The sequence below is a fragment of the Prionailurus viverrinus genome, chromosome D2 (assembly GCF_022837055.1).
Source record: "Prionailurus viverrinus isolate Anna chromosome D2, UM_Priviv_1.0, whole genome shotgun sequence".
NCBI lineage: Eukaryota > Metazoa > Chordata > Mammalia > Carnivora > Felidae > Prionailurus > Prionailurus viverrinus.
This window is the reverse complement of record NC_062571.1, coordinates 58,584,868-58,605,309: the sequence shown is the minus strand read 5'-3', so window position 1 is coordinate 58,605,309 and position 20,442 is coordinate 58,584,868. Positions and strand designations below refer to the sequence as shown.

The 20,442-nt window shown below is 36.0% G+C and overlaps 1 protein-coding gene across 2 annotated transcripts in view; it reads left to right on the top strand.

Annotated features, from left to right (window-relative positions):
* Window positions 1-20,442, top strand: part of HPSE2 (heparanase 2 (inactive)) — a 740,027-nt gene that overhangs the window by 102,977 nt on the left and 616,608 nt on the right. For both annotated transcript variants that reach the window (XM_047826468.1, XM_047826467.1), the window contains one exon: window positions 9,342-9,503. In XM_047826468.1, coding sequence (XP_047682424.1) covers window positions 9,342-9,503 — 162 coding nt within the window. The remainder of the gene's footprint in view (window positions 1-9,341; window positions 9,504-20,442) is intronic.

Here is a 20,442-nt window from a genome sequence, read left to right as displayed (position 1 = left end):
GACACTTAACCAACTGAGCCACCCAGGCACCCCAATATTTATTACATTTACTATTTACAAATTTGTCTTGCGCAGCAAAGGAAATCACCAACAAAATGAAAAGGCAACCTACTGAATGAGAGAAAATACTTGCAAATGTATCTGATAAGGGTTAATATCCAAGATATAGAAAGAACGCTTACAACTCAATAGCCAACAACAATCTGATTAAAAAATGGGCAAAAGATCTAGATGGTTTTCCAAAGAAAACATGACCAATTGGCACATGAAAAGATTCTCAGCATCACTAATCATCAGGGAAATGCAGACCCAAACCACAATGCAATATCTTTTTGTCACACCTGTTTGAATGGCTATTATCAAAAAGAGAAGAAATAACAAATGTCAATGAGGATGTGGAGAAAAGGGAACCGTTATACACTGTTGGTGAGAATGTAAATTGGTGCAGCTACTACAGAAAGTAGTATAGAAGTTCCTCAAAAAAATTAAAAATAGAACTACATATGATCTGGCAGTCCCCCTTCTGGGTATTTATGTGAAGAAAATGAAAACTGTAACTTGAAAGAAAAAATATATGCACCCCCATGTTCATTACAGCATTATTTATAATAGCCACAATATGGAAACAATCTAAGTGTACATCAGTGGATGAATGGATAAAGAAATTGTGAAACACACACATACATACATACACACAATATGGAATAGAAAACAATGAAATTTTGCCGTTTGTGATAATATGCCTGGACCTTGAGGCCATCATGCTAAGTGAAATATGTCAGATAAAGACAAATACCATACGATCTCACTTACATGTGTAATTGGAAACAAAACAAAATACACAAGCTCATAGATACATAGAGCAGATTGGTGGTTGCCAGAGGCAGCAAGTGGGGGTGTGGTAAAATGGGTGAAGTAAATCAAAAGGTACAGTCTTCCAATTATAAAAAAAATAGGTCATGGCAATGTAATGTATAGCATGGTGACCATAGTTAATAATACTGTATTGCATATTTGAAAGTTGCTAAAAGAGTAAATCTTAGGGATGCCTCGGTGGCTCATTCGGTTAAGCAGCCAACTTTGGCTCAGGTCGTGATCTCACAGTTTGTGAGGTCAGGCCCCACGTCAGGCTCTGTGCTGACAGCTTGGAGCCTGGAGCCTGCTTTGGATTCTGTGTATCCCTCTCTCTCTGATCCAACCCCACTCACAGTCTGTGTGTTTCTCTGTCTCAAAAATAAATAAACATTAAAAAAAAGAGTAAATCTTAAAAGCTCTCATTACAAGAAAAAAATTGTGACTATATATGGTAATGGATATTAATCAGACTTATTGTGGTGCTCTTTGACAACATATACAAGTGTTGAATCATTATGTTGTACACCTGAAACTGATATGTTATATGTTAATTATATGTCAATTATACTTAAAAAAAAAAGCAGATTACCGAGAGCTTAAGAAAAAAAAAGTTCAGGGGCACCTGGGTGGCTCAGTTAGTTAAGTATCTGACTCTTGATTTTAGTTCAGGTCATGATCTCATGGTTCATGAGATGGAGCCCTGCATGGGACTCTGTGCTGACAGCATGGAGTCCGCTTGGGATTCTCTTTCTCCCTCTCTCTACCCCTTCCCTGCTTATGCTCTCTCTCTCTCTCTCAAAATGAATAAATAAAAATTAAAAGAAAAGAAAAATAAAGTTAAGTGGGTTGTCTTTTTTACCCCATTCTTAGGGAGTGTTGTCTAGAAGTACTTATCCATTGTGTTAAGTAGTGTGAAAGAATGGGAAAAGCAGATTAGGGCAACCTACAGTCAAAATCTGCATCTTTGTGAATCTGAACCACAGATTCTTTGACTACAGGGAATGAGAAAGGAACCAAGTTTTTACCCTCCCAGTACAGGAGAGCAGTTATTGAAGAAAAAGGAAAATATTTTTCTTTCTTTCTCTCCACAGCAAAAACAAAACAAAAAAACCCAAACAACAACAACAACAAACATGATTAAATAACAACACAATGGGTGCCACAACCTGTATTTGTTTTTAAATCTAAAATGTGTCTCTTCGGGGCACCTGGGTGGCTCAGTTAGTTGGGCGGCCGACTTTGGCTCAGGTCATGATCTCGTGGTCCGTGAGTTTGAGCCCCGCGTCAGGCTTTGTGCTGACAGCTCAGAGCCTGGAGCCTGTTTCGGATTCTGTGTCTCCCTCTCTCTGCCCCTCCCCTGTTCATGCTCTGTCTCTCCCTGTCTCAAAAATAAATAAAACGTTAAAAAAATTTTTTTAATAAAATGTGTCTCTTCAACATCATATATTTGGATCTTCTTTCTTTCTTTCTTTCTTTCTTTCTAATTTAATTTTTTATTTTTTAAAATTTACATCCAAATTAGGTAGCATATAGTGAAACAATGATTTCAGGAGTAGATTCCTTAATGTCCCTTACCCTTTTATCCCATCCCCCCTCCTACAACCCCTCCAGTAACCCTCTGTTTGTTCTCCATATTTAAGAGTCTCTTATGTTTTGTTTCCCTCCCTGTTTTTATATTATTTTTGCTTCCCTTCCCTTATGTTCATCTGTTTTGTCTCTTAAAGTCCTCATATGAGTGAAGTCATATGATATTTGTTTTTCTCTAATTTCACTTAGCATAATACCTCTAGTTCCATCCACGTAGTTGCAAATGGCAAGATTTAATTCTTTTTGATTGTCGAGTATTACTACATTGTATATATATACCACATCTTCTTTATCCATTCATCCATCAGTGGACCTTTGGGCTCTTTCCATACTTTGGCTATTATTGATAGTGCTGCTGTAAACATTGAGGTGCATGTGTCCCTTCGAAACAGCATCCCTGTATCCCATGTGTGAATACCTAGTAGTACAATTGTGGGTCATAGAGTAGTTCTATTTATAATTTTTTGAGGAACTTCCATACTGTTTTCCGGAGTGGCTGCACCAGTTTGCATTCCCACCAGCAGTGGATCTTGCTTCTTTAAACTCAGTCTGAACATCTGTAGCTTTTGATTAGAGTGTTTAGTCCATTTACATTTAATACAGTTATTGGTATAGTTGGATCTATGTCTGCTATTTTGATATTTTCTATATTTCTTACCTTTACTGCCTTTTTTCTGTTAAACCAATTTTCTAGATTTTTAAAAATATCATTTTTAGATTACTTATTTAATTTCTCTGTTGATTTTTACACTGCATAATTTTCTGTTATTTTCTTAGTGGCTGCCCAGGAATTACACTGTGCATCTTAGCTTATCACAGTCCAGTTCAACTTAATACTAACCTAATTTTGGCAAATTATAGCAACTTGCATCAATATGCCATATTTTCCTATTCCCTCTATAATGTCAATTTTTATATATTATATCCATATGTTATAACTATAATATTGTTTTCTGTATATAATCTTATGTATTTTAAAGAAATTAAGAGTATAAAAGTTCTATTATATTTACCTACATATATACCATTTCTTTTTAAAAAATCATTTTTTAATGTTTATTTTGAGAGAGAAGAGAGAGAGAGAGAGACAGAGCACGAGTGGGGGAGGGGCAAGAGAAAGAGGGAGACACAGAATTCGAAGCAGACTTCAGGCTCTGAGCTGTCAGAACAGAGCCTGATATAGGGCTTGAACTTATGAACTGCGAGATCATTACCTGAGCCAAAGTCAGACACTTAACCACTGAGCCACCCAAGCACCCCTGTACCATTTGTTTTTTTAAATTTTAATGTTTATTTATTCTTGAGAGAGAGAGAGAGGGAGAGAGAGAGAGAACGAACAGGGGAGGGGCAGAATGAGAGAGAGACACAGAATCCAAAGCAGGCTCTAGGCTCTGAGCTGTCAGCACAGAGCCCGATACAGGCTTGAACCCACAAGCTGTGAGATCACGATGTGAGCCAAAGTCAGACGACTAACCAACTGAGCCACCCTGGCGCCCCTCCCCTATACCATTTCTAATGTATTTTATTTCTTTGTGTGTATTTGAGTTAGCTGGTATCATTTCCTTTCAGTCTGAAAGACTTCCTTTAATATATCTTATATTGCAGATTTGCTAGTAAAGACCCAGTGTTGTTTTTTTTTTTTTTTTAAATATGGAAGTGTCTATTTTGCTTTCATTTTTTGAATGATGGTTTTGCTGGATTTAGAATTCTTTGTTATAAGAATTTTTTTTTTCTTTCAGCACTTAGAATATGGTCTTCCACTGCTTTCTGGCTTCCATTGTTTCAGATTAGGAGTCAACCATTAATTGTATTGCTAGTTCTTTTTTTGAGATGAGTTTTTTCCCTTTTGTTTTTAAGATTTTCTTTTATCTTGCAGTTTCAAGAGTTATACTATGATGTGTCTAGGTGTAGATTTCTTTGTAATGATTCTTTTTGTTGTACTTCTTGGATCTGTGGATAAATGATTTTCATCAAATTTGGGAATTTTTTGATCATTATTTTTTGAAATAATTTCCTTCCTTTCTCCTTTCTGTTTGATTGCTTCATTTTATTCCATAATACTCTGAGGCTTTGTTTATTTTTCCTTGGTCATCTTCTCTCTGTTTTTCTTGTTATTTCTATTTATCTGTTTTCACATTCTGATTCTTTCTCTTGCCCTTTCAGATCTGCTGTTAAAGCCCATCCTAGTGCATTTTTCATTTCAGTTTTTGTGCTTTTCAACTCTAGAATATCCATTTATTCCTTTTTTTTTTTAAATAAAAGTATCTGTTTCATCCTCCTATTCATTGAGTCTTTGTTAGGTTTTTCTTTATTTAAACATGGTTTCTTTGAATTTTTTAAATGTATTTATAATCTGTTTTTTGAAGTCCTCATCTGCTGGGCAGTATAGAGTTAGCTCTAATTGACTGCTTTTGTTTTTATTTTTAAGTAAGAGTCACACTTTCCTGTTTTTTTCCATGGCTCATAATTTTTTATTGGAAACTGAACATTTTAGATATAGCCAATCTGTAATTTTATTTTTTCCTATGAGAATTGTTGTTTTGCCTTTTTAAAATAAATTATTTTCCCTTACGCTTTTAATCTTGTGCTGCCACTGATATTTCTTCTGTCTTCAAGTAGCTCCTTTCCTTGTATGATAGCTTCTGTTGTTACAGTTCTCTCATGTGAAACTAAAGTTTGTCTTTTGGTTGCTCCCATAATGTTTGGCTTTCTGGATTTATATAGAATAATTCAGTTTTCTCTTCTATATGAAGCAAGTCTTCTTTAATGTTTTCTTTGCTGGGCTCAATACTGTTTTTTCAGCTATTTTTAAAAAAATGTTCTTTTTATTTTTGAGAGAGAGAGACAGAGAGACAGACAGAGAGTGAGGGAGACATAGAATCTGAAGTAGGCTCCAGTCTTTGAGCTGTCAGTACAGAGCCGGATGCAGGGCTCAAACCCACAAACTGTGAGATCATGACCTGAGCTGAAGTCAGACACTTAACTGACTGAACCACCCAGGTGCCCCCTTTTTCAGTTATTTTTAAAAAATAAAATAATTTCCCATTTTGGCACTTTTCTTTGGGTGGACTCTAGATGATTAGTATCCTATGAAACTATTACAGGTGAAAAAACATATAATGCTACAAGTAGAGTATTATAATAATAAAAAAAGTAATAGCTACCCTTTATACAGTTCTTATTATGTGGCATGCATAGTGCTAAATCTTTAATGACTCTTTACAATAAGAGTATGAAGAAATAGAGGCTTACAGAGTCATTGTTGTCTGTCACTTCTGTAGCTAATAAGTGATCACCAACCCAGAATTTGAACCAAGGTCTGCTTTAACTCCAACTCTTTACTTTGCTGCCCTTGGCTGGCATGGAATTCAGGGTGGCTGTGTTACTCCTTGTATTCTGGATATGCTGGTTCCATTAATTTGATCTAAGAATTGCCTTAATCTTTTGGGCAGCAATGTTGTATATGGCAGCATATCACTGACTTACATAAAGCTTGTATTCAATTAAAATGTACAAAACTTAATAAGATCTTAAATATTTGAGCTTGTGTCTGGCCTGGACTTTCCCTCTTATGTAATTACTTTTCACTATAAATGCAGGACTTTGTGTTCTTGTCTGCGTCTTGGAGATTTCAGCCTAAGTTCTAGGTTGGCAAGATATTTTTGAAGTTTGAATCTGTCATCTACGATATTAGCTCTTCCTCCAGATATATGTGGCCATATACATCTTTGATAAGTATTCTTTTTTGTGTATTTACTTAGTCTTTGATACAATTTCAAATAAATCAGGAGTGAATAAAGAATGTATACAGCATATCTATATTTTCCCCAAACATTGTTGTTGTGTACACTTCTGAAGTCTCAGACACGTTTGGCCATGCCCATGGGTTTCTCTTCTTACTGTTGTTAAGACAATAGGGGCGCCTGGGTGGCGCAGTCGGTTAAGCGTCCGACTTCAGCCAGGTCACGATCTCGCAGTCCGGGAGTTCGAGCCCCGCGTCAGGCTCTGGGCTGATGGCTCGGAGCCTGGAGCCTGTTTCTGATTCTGTGTCTCCCTCTCTCTCTGCCCCTTCCCCATTCATGCTCTGTCTCTCTCTGTCCCAAAAATAAATAAACGTTGAAAAAAAAAAAAGACAATATGATCACTGTATTTTAAGGTTCTGGTTGGAATGATGTTGAGGCTATTAGTTATAATTATTGCTTTCTCTGCCTTCTGAACAATACACTTATTCCATAGGAAATAGAGAGTTTGGTAGGTGTTCTACTTTTGTATTAGACTCCTATTAGAAGATATCTGAATAACTGAAACTTCTCTTTACTCTATATAGTATGTTTTGGTACAAGTTTTGTAATGTTTTCTGGGAGAGTATCATACATATTTCTTTTCTGGATAGACCGCCTATGGTATGCTGCTGTTACAGTATAATTAGGTTTTTCTCTTAAGTTCCTCACTTTTATTATTTACTGTAATTTACTATTAAATTTATGAGTTTCTATATAAGAGTAACTTTTGGAAAGGTCACTGGACTCGACTTTGAAAATTCCTGGATTTGGGGACTGACCACGCAATGTGAACTTGAGCAAGTCACTTAAGCTTTGTGGATCTCAGGAATCTACATATACACAGTAGGGATAATAATATTATTCTTTATCATTTAGAATTTCAAAAACAGGTAAGGATTTTAAAAATAAGAAACTAATATTGATATAACAAGAAATCAAAAGATGTGCAGTCTGGGACAAGTATGGTAGCTGTCATAGCTCATTAAAATCTTCTGATCTTTCAGTTCACCATCCTTAGTGTGTAGTCCTTTGCTCTCTTACTTCTTGACTCATTGCCACAAAATAGCTACTTTAACTCTGGGCTTCATATCTATGTTTTAGACACAAAGAATGGGAAGGGCTAATAGGTTGAAGGACAAAAATCCTGGTTTTCTCTTAGTGAGGTTTTGTCACTAAAGTTAAGTCCCTCTAAGGATGTCTGCCTGCAGCTCATTGGCCAGAACTATGTTACATGTCACCCCTTGCTTCAAGGAAAGCTGGGAAATTGTTTATTTTTGTGTTTTAGTCTTTGCAGTAGAAGGAAGCAAAGAAGGGATTGGGTTTACGGTTTGGGTCAGCTGGTCAACAATATCTACCACATGCTTTCATAGGATTATTGGAAGGATTCAATGGTACAGTATAATTAATATGTTTCCTCTTGCTTTCTATTGGTGGTCTTAAAAACTAGAGTATGTCTTGAATTAATTTATTCTAATTTTGTATTCAAGCCTCAGAAAATCTATGAGAGTAGTTACTTGAATGTTAAATGAGTTCAGTTTTTACCTATAGTCTAGAAATTGTCATAAATATGTTTAGGAATAGATTGCATTGTTCCCAACCAGCTCTCCTGTTTTCATCCAAGGTTAAGTGAGAGCCATTCCCACATCTGGCTAATCTTTGTTTACTACACATCCTAACTCTCCTTATCATGGGCTTGTATTTATATCTGGGCTTCTCTATTATAGGGCTCTGTTGATGGGTTTGAAGATTATTTGTCTACAATGATGACTCACCTTCGATGCCACATACTCTTATTTTCTCTTTGAGCATTGTTTAAAATCTTTTCTATTGCTACCATTAACATGGGCGTTAGTTTGCTACCATTAACATGGGCATTAGTTTTTTCTTTCCAAAGCCATTGGTGTCAACAGTGGCAGAACATTTTTTTCTTAGCATTTTCCCCTAAAATCTTTCAATTTGCTATGTAAAACTTGGAAGTTTCTAGAGCTGTTATCCAGATTGCTGCTGATAATTATTTGTTTATATGATAATAAGCTGAATTATATTTTAATTTACAAAAATAAACAAATAACTTTAGGGTATCAAAGCTCCCTGCTAATTGGGAAACATTCTAGGTGACTGTTTTTGAGGGTGACTATTTTCTGGAGGATACTTGGTCTTTGAGTAAAAAATCATATTGAAGTATAAAAAGCAGCCTGTCACCAATGGGAAAATAATTGGGAAAGAAGCAGATCTGCAAAGTGACTCTAGTCCTACTCTTGTTTCCTTCACTGACTTACAAAATACTTCTAGATTTAAAGAGTTATTGGGGCGCCTGGGTGGCCCAGTCTGTTAAGCATCTGACTTCGTCTCAGGAGAGTCATGATCTCACAGTTCATGAGTTTGAGCCCTGCATCGGGCTCTATGCTTAGAGCTCGGAACCTGGAGCCTGCTTCAGATTCTGTGTCTTCCATTCTCTCTGCCCCTCCCCTGCTCGTGTGCTGTCTCTCTCTCTCTCCCTCTCTTTTTCTCTCAAAAATGAAATAAAAACATTAAAAATTAAAAAAAGAGTTATTAATGAGTCAGAATGCAGCTAGAGGCACATGAAAAATAGCAGCAGAAATCCTGAGAAGCTAAGGAGAGAATGGTAGCCCTAATGTGAGCTGAATAGGCTGGCTGGTAAATTTGAAAGCAGGTCACATATCCTGAATATATATACAGGAGCTATCACCTGGTCCTACACCATGAAGTAGAGGAAATAATCATAGTCACTAGTTTTCAGACAAAGTTGTATTATTTTTTTCCATGGAGAATGGTAAAAGATGTTAAGAAAAGGCCCCAGGAAGTAAATAAGTCCTGGAGGTGAGCTTAGAGGAGAATGGAGGAGTGAGCATCTTAAATGAGGTCAGAGTGAGATAAGAAAATGGAAATTGCAGAGGATTTGGAAGTGACTAGAGAAACCTACAGGATGTATCATGAAGTTGGAGACTCTTCAGGTTTATTACTTCCGAATCTCTTCATTCTGATGAAATATGGTAGTTTATAAATTCTGTCATTTTGGGTGAAACAAGAGTTTGATGTGTATATGGTTATTTGTTTTGTTTTGTTTTTGCTGCCTGCCTTTATTTCTTTTTGTAGACATTGTTCGAAGTGATGTTGCCTTGGATAAACAGAAAGGCTGCAAGATTGCTCAGCACCCTGATGTTATGCTGGAGCTCCAGCGGGAGAAGGCAGCTCAAATGCATCTTGTTCTTCTAAAGGAGCAATTCTCTAATACTTACAGTAATCTCATATTAACAGGTAAGGCTATTGGAGTCGTTTGGAATCTTAAGCATTATAGATTGATGGCCTCCATTAGTTAACAACTTGACGTTTGGTAGACACTAAAGTGGGATCTAGACGAGCCCGTATCTGTCTGTCTCCATCCACTATATCCCTTTTTAAATTGTGATTACTTTTGTTTTCCTATAAAAAATATTTCTTGTAGTTTGCAGATGTATTTTGGCTTGAAGTTATAGGCAACTCAGCATGTGTGTTCTCAAAAGACAGAACCAATGAAAACCTAATGAAGCCTTATAAAAATATGACTTTTAAGATGTGTGCCAGTGGATTTGAGAGAATTACTAAATTTGGTGTCTAAGAAGCAGCTATTTTCCTCTTTCTGTGTATGCCCTTTCTGTGAACCCAGTGAACATAAAGATGAAATGTAAAAGAGATAATGATCCACAGGCTGAGCTGAGAATGTTCTATTCCTGGTGGAGTTTGAAAGTATCTGGAGAATTTGATTTTCGTTTTAAGAGCAAAGAGGCTATGAGACAGCCATACTCCCTTACATCCTTGGTTCAAGGAGGGAAGTGAATTTGTGTGAGAGCTCAAAGGAGAAAAAGCTTTTTGCAAGGCTGCCTGCAAGCTTTGCTGGTACAGAGCATGTGAGTTGCATGCTTTCGTCAAGTTTTGGAGAAGATTCTAATAGCAGACTCTAATGTGAGAATAATGGAGTACTTGAGATGGAGTAAGAAGAGCGGTCTAAGTTACTTCCATTTTCTTGAGGGCATGCAAGGCATTCCTGCATTATATATTGCTCCAAATAAAGTTTAACAAATCAAAAGTGTGTGTTTTCCCGTGTTTATCAATATTTAATATTCAAAAGATGGAATGTCTGACAGGCTATGAATATCTCACACTTATTTTTGTGAACTCCAAGTTAGGACAATTTTAATTTTTTTAATAGGCTTCCTGGCATTTCACCAGGAATTGCTGAGTGGCAACCAAATTGTTTTACTTCTGATAAAGCACAAGTCTCTTCCAACTTTTCTTCTTGTACCTGGTGGAAAACCCAACAGCATGAGGTGAAAGCCAGATTTAAATGTGCTTTGGTGAGCAGAGAAGAGGATTATAGATTTCATAATTATAGGCCTTGTTTTTTGCTCTTTGATAAGTTATTAAGGAGGGAAAACTTAAAAGTGATTTATAGCCAATGTATTATTTCCCTAAGTTGGTTTCCCTAAGATGGTTAGTTTAAGTTTAGATATTTGGAAAGAACATAGATTTTTATCCAAATTTCTTCATTCTGTCTCAGGCATACAGATGTACATATATTAATATTTTCCAATTCAGTTATTAGAAATATTTTTATTCCACCCTTATGTTAATTTTAGATCTATATTAAAGAGGTCAGATCTTGTGTTCTTTAATGTGGCATAGAAAGGGCTTAAGGTAATTCTAACCCTAAACTGTGGATTCAGAGTGTGGCTTGAAGGCATATTATCTTTGAAAACACAAGTGTTCTATTGAGTTCAATGGAATCTTTTCTAATTCTCAGTAACATAATCCCTTTGAATGTTTATTCGCAGTTCAAACTGTTGGAATCAACATTGTCAACTTTTACCCTGACAACTTGCTTACTTTCCACTAAACAAACTTACCCTACAGAAGAGCCTCTTTCCTGCTCTTACTTCTCCCAAGCTGCTTCAAAGACTCCTCAGGCATTTTCCACATTTTTCACCCAAATGCTTGTACAGAGGTGGTACCTTGCTACAGACAGAGCATTTGGTGTGCCCCAGTTTGTTTACATGAAAGTTCAAAAGGTTTTGGTTCCAGGTGTTGGGAAGAGCTGTAGCCATTTCAATTTAGCACCAGTGGTAAAACTATTTTAATGTCCTTTAACTAAGTCTTTGATTTTACACAGTGTGGTTTCCTAATTGTTATGAAGTTTAATCCTTGATTTCTTGTATAAATTTTGAGAACATGGTCTCCAGACAGCTAAACATAATATTTAAACATAACTAAACTAACTTTTGTAAATATTTCCCTTTTCAGTGATGAATGTATATTGGTAAGGAGGGTGAGGTTGAAGGGGCAGAGACCTCTCAAATGAAGTGACTCTCTTTACCAACATGTTCAGAACACCTACTCTAGGATTTCTGCTTGGTGATGTTCCACTTCTTTTGTGTAACTCTGGCATAATATTTGAAATGTCTGCAATGAAAGTATTTATGTGGAACAAGATGAGGAAACTAGGCCTCCAAAATCTTAGAAAGAGATCATTTTCTTCATGACTCTGCCCTCCCCTCAACCCTTCTCAATTATTTACAGAATTTCATGTATATGAGTAGCAGTGTATCATAATAGTTTTCTGGTCAGTTAGTGGTATATTCTTTATTTTAAAATTGGTTGACTAAGATCATAGTATAGGAAAAAATAAAGCGATTGAAATATCAGATGGTTAAAAGCATGGTTAAAAATGATAGTTGTTGCCTTCCACCTCACAAGCAAGCCCCCATTCTTAGATGTTCCATCTTTAGCTGATGTGACTGTCAGCATTGAGGTGAGAGGCATGCCTTCATTTTCTGCATTCCAGCTCATCTTCTCTCTTAAACAGCCACCCCTCAGATGAGAGCAGATTATATTCTAGCTTTGAAGGTCTTCTGACTATTCAGTGAAAGGAAACAACCCTCCAGTACTTAGTGACAGCCCAGTTAACAGAAACTAGTAACAATTCTTTAATGTGTATATCTTATTGAAGTATTCCTCCTTATATCACATTTTTAGAAAAGTGGAGTGTATTTTTGCATGATATTAAATATGTCTTGGGGCGCCTGGGTGGCGCAGTCGGTTGAGCGTCCGACTTCAGCCAGGTCACGATCTCGCGGTCCGGGAGTTCGAGCCCCGCGTCGGCCTCTGGGCTGATGGCTCAGAGCCTGGAGCCTGTTTCTGATTCTGTGTCTCCCTCTCTCTCTGCCCCTCCCCCGTTCATGCTCTGTCTCTCTCTGTCCCAAAAAATAAATAAACGTTGAAAAAAAAATTAAATATGTCTTTATGTTTTCATGTGAATGATTTACATAGCAATGGAAATAATGTTAGCCTTCCCTAATATAGTGGGTTTTTGCAGTGAACTCCAAGGTTTTAGGAAGGTGATGGAGTAATACCAGTAGAACATCAGTGATAGAACTGTTTTAAATGGTGATGAGTTGCATCCTGTACTTTTCACACTGACTCAACAACACGTGGATATATCTTATCTTGTCCTGTAGCATCCAGTTTGTCCTGGAGCATTTAAGAAAGAAAGGGGATTATTCTTCCATTTCTTTGTGTTCTCATGACTCTTAATGTAATAATGTTCTATAAGTTCGTTGAAAATGTCCTGCTGTTTATATGATAAATGAATTGACTTGGGATAATTTTGACATCTAATTAATAACTTTTATAGGTTCAGATTCAGTATTCATTTCCCCTCACCTTGCTCCACCCCCATACTTTTTGAGGTATAAATTGAAATTTTGTGGTGGATTCCTATAATCAAATGAAAAAGTCAGCTTTCAGGGGCAATGTATTTTCTAGGATTTTGTTTAGAACATAAGCTTCTGGAGGATAAGGAATATCATATTTTTACAGCATTCTGCACAATATATAGAACATAGTGAGTGATCTTGAAATGGGGTCAAATTAAAACAAAATTTATTTATGCTGTGAAGTCATAGTCAACCCTCTGTAACTAGGCAGCCTGAACCAAAGCCCTTATAAAAGGATGGCATTACCTAAGATGCTTTCCAGGATTCTTTTATGAGGACTCTTGTCATGTTAATTGCTGCTACTTTTTGTTTTATACACCCTCTCAGTCATTAGATTCCAAAGTGGATTGGGATCCTATGGTCAGCTTTACTGTGTTACTGTGGTAGATGAATTGAGCAAGAGAGGCTTGTACTTCCCTGTTGTGGCCCATTCTTTTAAATTTAGTTGAGCAAATCAGGGCTCAAATCAGTGGAACGAGAACTGTTTTTCAGTTCCCACAAATCATAATATTAGCTCATATTATTTCCGGTTCTTTTAAAATTATTTGCATTGGGGGCATCTGGGTGGCTCGGTTGGTTAAGTGTCTGGCTTTGGATCATGTGTGATCTTGAGGTTCCTGAGTTTGAGCCCCAAATCGGGCTCTGTGCTGTCAGATTCTGTGTCTCTTCCTCTCTCTGCCCCTCCCCTGCTCGCGCTGTATCTCTCTCTCTCAGAAATGAATAAATATTAAAAAAATTTAAAATTATTTGCATTGTATTCTGTAGCATTGAATACAACACACTTTATTTAACCATTTCTCTATCAACGTACATTAATTTATATACATGTTGACACATTTATTTCTGTAGAATAGATTCCTCAAAGTGGGGTGTCTGGGTCAAAAGGTATGTATTTTAAAATTTTATAGAATCAAGTTTTTTGTGGTATAATTTATATGAAGAAAAAGTAAATTTTGACAAATGTATATATCATAGAGTCATATAGCCACCACCACCTCACGATAAGATTTCCCTCACTCTAGGGGTTCTCTTGTCTCCCTTTGCAGTTTCCTCCCACCCCCTACCCCCAGTCCTTAGCTGTATGTGATCTGGTATTTGTTCCTAAATGTCATATAAATGGAATAATAAAATGGTTGTGTGTGTTGTTTCTTTCACCGAGCATATTTTTTTTGAGATTCTTTCACTTGTTGCATATATCAGCATTTCATTCCTTTTATTGCTGAGTGATAGATATTTCATGTTGTGAATATGCTACAACTCATTTATCCACTCCTCTGTTGTTGGACATTTGGTTTGTTTCTAGCTTTTGGTGATTATGAATAAAGCCACTATAAACATTTGTTCTTAGCTCTTTGTGTTGACATATTTTTTTCTTTTCTTTTAGGTAGGTACCTAAGAGTGGGAATGCTTGATTTCATGGTGTCTATGTAACTTAAAAGAAGCTGTCAGATTGTTTTCCAAAGTGGCTGAAACTGTCTTGCATTCTAGTAGTATGTGAGACTTCTCGTTCACCCATATTTTTTGCCAACAATTAGTATTGTATGTCTTTTAAATTTTAGCTCCTCTAGTGAGTACGTAGTAGCATCTCATGGTTTTAATTGCAGTTTACCTTATGGCTAATGGTATTGAGCATCTCTTATGTGTTTATTTGCCATCTATATATCTCCTTTGGTAAAGTGTCTGTTTAAGCCTTTTGCCCATTGAAAAAAATAGTGAGTTATTTTCTTACTATTGAGTTTTGAAAGTTCTATATATATTTTGGGCTGTAAGTCCTTTTTCAGATATACGATTTGAAAATATTTTTTTTCCGTGACTCTTTATTAGTAGTTTCTTTTAGAGAGCAGAGTCTTAATTTTGATGATGTCCAATGTATGAATTTTTTATGGTTTGCATTTAAAATTGTGATGAACCTTGCCAGATAATTTTCAGAAGAGATTATAGCAGTTTCCATTCCCACTAGCAGTAAGAGAGCAGTTATTTCCTAGCATTCTCATGAGCACTGGCTATCAGTGCTCTTTTCCAGCTTTCTCAGCCTAACAGGTGAGAAATATTATCTCATTTTTGCAGTTTTCTGGTGATAACCAGAGAGAGTATTATTTTCACATACTGTTGACTTGCATTTTGTTTTGTGAGTTACATATTCATGTTCTTTGCTCTTTTTTTATTTTTGGTGTTGATCAGTTTGCAAGTACTCTTTGTGAATTAGGAACGTTAATCCTTTGTCAGATGTATTGCAAACCATTTTCCTCCTTGAATATCATTTATTTTTTTACTCTTTTTAATTTAGAGCTTTAATCTCCTACTATAACTTGAATTTATGTTTATATTAGTGTGATGTAAGTATATCACATTATTTTCTTACAAGCTATGAATGCACTGTTTTAAAAATAAAACATTCTTTTGCCACTGAACTGAAACATCATATATGTTATATGTTATACTCCTACATATATGTGTATTTATTTGTGAACTCTCTTTTCTGTCACTTTTTCTGTTTATTTCTGTGCCAGTACTGTACTGTTTTGATATCTGGTAAGGTTTGTTAACCACTCTTCCATTTTTCCCTTCAAGGTTTTCATAGCTATTCTCATATAATTTTTGAAGGGAGTTTTTAATTTCTTCTAGTTCAAGATACTCATCACTGTATTCTGATTGGAATTGAATTCAGTTTATAACCTGATTTGGAGGGGATTGATACTTTTCCGATATCAAGTTTTCCACTTAAGATTATGGGATATATCTCTTTACTTGTTCAGTTCTTGTTTTATGTCATTTGAAATATTTCATAATTTTTTTCCTGTGCTTTTTTTGTTTAACTTGTTCTTTAATACTTTACAGTTTTGCTGATGTTGAGAGTGAACTTCTTTCTCTTTATAACTTATTTCCAGGGTAGAAATAAGCTGTTTATCAAAAACAAAGGTAGATTTTTGTCTCTTTTCTAGATTTTTTACTAAGTATTTTCCTTTAAATTTCTAAAAACCTCACAAGCAATATTAAAAAAATAGTGGTGATGGTTGCTTTTCACATGATTTCAATGAAATGACTTCATTATTTCATATATGTAAATATCTGAATATTTATCTACTAAATACTTTAAAGTCAAAGTATATTTTTCAAAATGAGAACTTTATTCATATTTATTAGTATAATATAGATAAAAATAATTTTTATCAATATTATTCTAGACATCCCTCTATCCACACACACATGTATACCTAAGTTATAAACGTTAGTAAACACACACATATCTTTTTATACAAATGAAGTAAGATAATTATAATACATGCCTGTTATTTTGCTTTTTTTTTTTTAACGTTTATTTATTTTTGAGACAGAGACAGAACATGAACAGGGGAGGGGCAGAGAGAGAGGGAGACACAGAATCTGAAACAGGCTCCAGGCTCTGAGCTGTCAGCACAGAGCCCGATGCAGGACTCGAACTCACGGACCGTGAGATCATGACCTCAGCCGAAGTCGGACGCTTAACCGACCAAGCCACCCAGGGGCCCCTACATGCCTGTTATTTTGTAACATTCTTTCTCTTAATGTTTTGTGAACATCTTTCTATATCAAAGAACATCTTTCTATATCAAAGAATATAGGCTCATATTCTTTTTAATGGCAACATTAGAATTGCATTTTATGAGTATATTGTAATTATTTAACTGATCTTCTGTTGGTAGACATCATGGTTGTCTTTAATTTTTCATGATTTTAAACAATGTTGTGATGAACATCATTACATAGATTTCTTTTTATATTTTTTAATGTTTGTTTATTTTTGAGAGAGAGAGAGACAGCAAGAGCGGAGAAGGGGCAGAGAGAGGGAAGGAGACCCAGAATATGAAGCAGGCTCCAGGCTCCGAGCTGTCAGCACAGACCCTGATGCGGGGCTCAAACTCACAAGCCGTGAGATCATGACCTGAGCCGAAGTTGGACTCTCAACTGACTGAGCCCCTACATATATTTCTTTGTACAATTTCTACAAGTATGAGTGCTATGTCAAAGGAATGCACATTTAAAATTTTGGTACATTTAGTAAATGGACTTTTTAAAAATAGTAAATGGACTTTTAGGAAGGTCATGTCACTTTATACTTATACTAACAATGAATGAGAGAAAACTCATTCATACTGTCTTTTGCTAAGGATGATTCTTTTCCATCTTTTTATATGTGTTAGTATAATAGATAATAATTGAGATGGTGTGGTTGTTTCTAATTATAGTTCACAATTACTAATGATGTTAACAGTTTTTTAATATTCTTTGTCATTTTTATTTCTTCTATGAATTTTTCATTTCTTTACCCTACATTTTTATTGGGTTATTGGTCAGTTTCTTATTAAATCCTTTTTAAAGGATCCTTATTAGATCCTTTTTATATATTAGTGTTAGTAATCCTTTGTCATGTATATTGCAAAAAATGCATTAAAATTTATTTTTGTTGTGCATAGTCTTTAAATTTTGTTTTTCTTTTCTGTATCTCACTTCCTTTGTGCTCACCTCTGGCAGGCTAGCAGTTTGGATCTTGTCTCTATTGCCCTTGGTTTTCCTAGCTCAGAACCAGCTTTTATGGTAGTGTTTGGTTCTGCTTTTGGTGATATTTAGGGTGTTGTATATCCAGCCTCTGGGCCACATGGCCTGCCTGAATTCTAGGTGCCTTGTAGCCCCTCTTACCACTTGTCCCTTGCCACCTCTCATCAATTCATGTCTCTGGGTGTCAGGTTAGCAGAGTTTTTTTAATTTTTTTTTTTCCACTTAACGAGTCTAGCTCTGGTCTTCCATATCTCCCAGGGCAATTTTTATCTGCATTATCTCTTAGCAGTCAAACTACTGGCTGCCACTGTGACAGTGATGAGGTTGGCAGGTTTGGAGCATAGACTACTTTAGATATGACAGTCAGGGAAGGCCTCTCTTAGCTGAGATTTTTCCAGCTGTGCTATCAACCATTAGTATGTTCTTTTTTTTTAATTTTTAAAAAGTGTTTATTTATTTTTGAGAGAGAGAGACAGCAAGCATGAGGCGGGGAGGGGCGGAGAAAGAGAGACACACACAGAATCCAAAGCAGGCTCTAGGCTCTGAGCTGTCAGCACAGAGCCCAGTGCGGTGATCAAACTCATGAATTGTGAATTCATGACCTGAGCTGAAGTCAGACGTTCAACTGACTGAGCCACCCAGGCGTCCCTCTCTTTCTTTTTTTCTAAGTTTATTTATTTATTTTGAGAGGGGGGAGGGTAGGGAGGGGAGAAGAGAGAGAGAGAATCCCAAGCAGGTTCCATCCATCCTTCCAGTGCGGAGCCGCATATGGGGCTCCATACTTAGGAACCATGAGAGCATGACCTTAGCCAAAATCAAGAGTCAGATGCTTAATAGAGTAAGCCTCCCAGGTGCCCTGACCATTAGTATGTTCTAAGCATAAATGTTCCCATCATTAATAGGTTGGTAGTAATATGTGCATTGCTTTTTTGCTTTTTTTTTTTTTTTTGAGTTACTTTTGGAAATCATTGTCTCAGAGTGTGTGAAAACTAGAGGAATAGTGTCCTTATCTTGTGTTTGATTAGTAATATGAGTGTGAAAATATTTCATAAATGAATCTGCTTCATCTTTTTATTAATGAAGGAGCTGTAGTGTCTCTTGGTGCAGAAATGTGCAAGTAATTGGGTAGCTTTTAAGTCCACTAGTATGTTGGCTCAGCACGCAAACTTTGGAATCAGACAGTCTGAGTTTGACTCTAGAACAGCAGCTTACCAGATTTCTTATCTTGGACAAGTTTTTATTCTGTCTTTAGCTTTGGTTTCCTCAAGCATAAAATGGTGTTTATATTTTACCTACCTCAGAGAATTATTTGAGGATTAAATGAGATTGTGTACATAATGCTTTAGTACAGTGCCTAGTGTATAATAAGTATCCAATATTTGTCAGATTTATTGTTATGATTAATTTACTATGCTTTCAAATGCATATATATCTCTTGGGTAGCTGAGTTTCTTTTCTGGTACTGAAATTTGTCTGTTTTTAAAATGTCCATTGACACAGTATGGTAAGATAAAACCAATCAGAAACAATTTTGTGCTCTGCTAACTTGTGGTAACTTCATGATAAATCTCCCTACTACTCTGAACCTTGAATTTTTCAGTTATCTAGGATGTGTATAAGCATCAGTAAAATAAAGCACAAAGAGTCACTCAGTCTCCTAGAAAAGAAAGGCCTGAAAATTGTGGGAAGCGTTCATAATTTTTTGGTCAAGCATTTTGAGTTCCTTGAAGTATGACACTACCTAGATGAACATTACTTGGTATTAGAATTTTCCTGATTACCCCAAAATGAAGCTCTGATGCTGAGCAGAACATAAATTAGAATGAGCCTAATGCTGTTATCAGCATAATGAAATGTCTGCATGAAAGTCAATGACCATATACAAGTGCATAGTCATGAGGTTAAATAAATAGCACATAACTAGAAGTTCCCCTTTTCTGCAGCTGCTTTATGGTTTTAAATATAAAGATATATTAAGTTGCTTGCAAGTCCTCTGTTGAACCATCACGTAAGTGAAAAAAATTTTTTTTATGAACTCAATTTCTTATTACATTTAACAGACATAAAATTACACTTCAATAAATATCAGAAAATATGTAACATAAGAAAAAAGGATATAATTATAAAAACTACATTTTACACATTAAAATCATTGTATTGACAATATAAATGCTAAAGGATATCTTTTATTTTTATTTATTTTTATTTAAAAAAAATTTTTAATGTTTATTTATTTTTGAGAGAGACAGAGACAGAATGCAAGTGGGTTGGGGCAGAGAGAGAGGGAGGCACAGAATCTGAAGCAGGCTCCAGGCTCCAAACTGTCAGCACAGAGCCCGACACGGGGCTTGAACTCACAAGCTGTGAGATCATGACCTGAGCGAAGTTGGACACTCAACCAGTCAACTGAGCCACCCAGGCACCCCTGGATATCTTTTAAAAAGTGCTCATGTTCTGCTTCTCTCAAAATTAGATTTGGGAGCATTGATTGATTTCTCTTCCAAGTTGATGGAAGCTTTGTATGAATCACAGAATTAACCTCCTTGTTTTCAGGAGTATTTGTGTTAGGAGATTATTTCTGTCTTTTCATCCATATTCTGTAAAAGATGATATGGGAAGGAATCCTTTGAATTCATTTTTTAAAAGAATTTTTTTTAGTTTTTTTTTGAGAGAGACAGAGACAGCGCTCATGGAGGGTAGAGAGAGAATCCCAAGCAGGATCCATGCTGTCAGCACAGAGCCTGATGTGGGGCATGAACCCTTGAAACTGTGAGATCGTGACCTGAGCTGAAACCAAGAGTCACTCAACTGACTGAGCCACCCGGGTGCCCCATCCTTTGAATTCATTTTAACTTTAATTTTCTTGTTCTCTCACTATGATCCTTTATTTAGATTGATGGTATCACATCAAA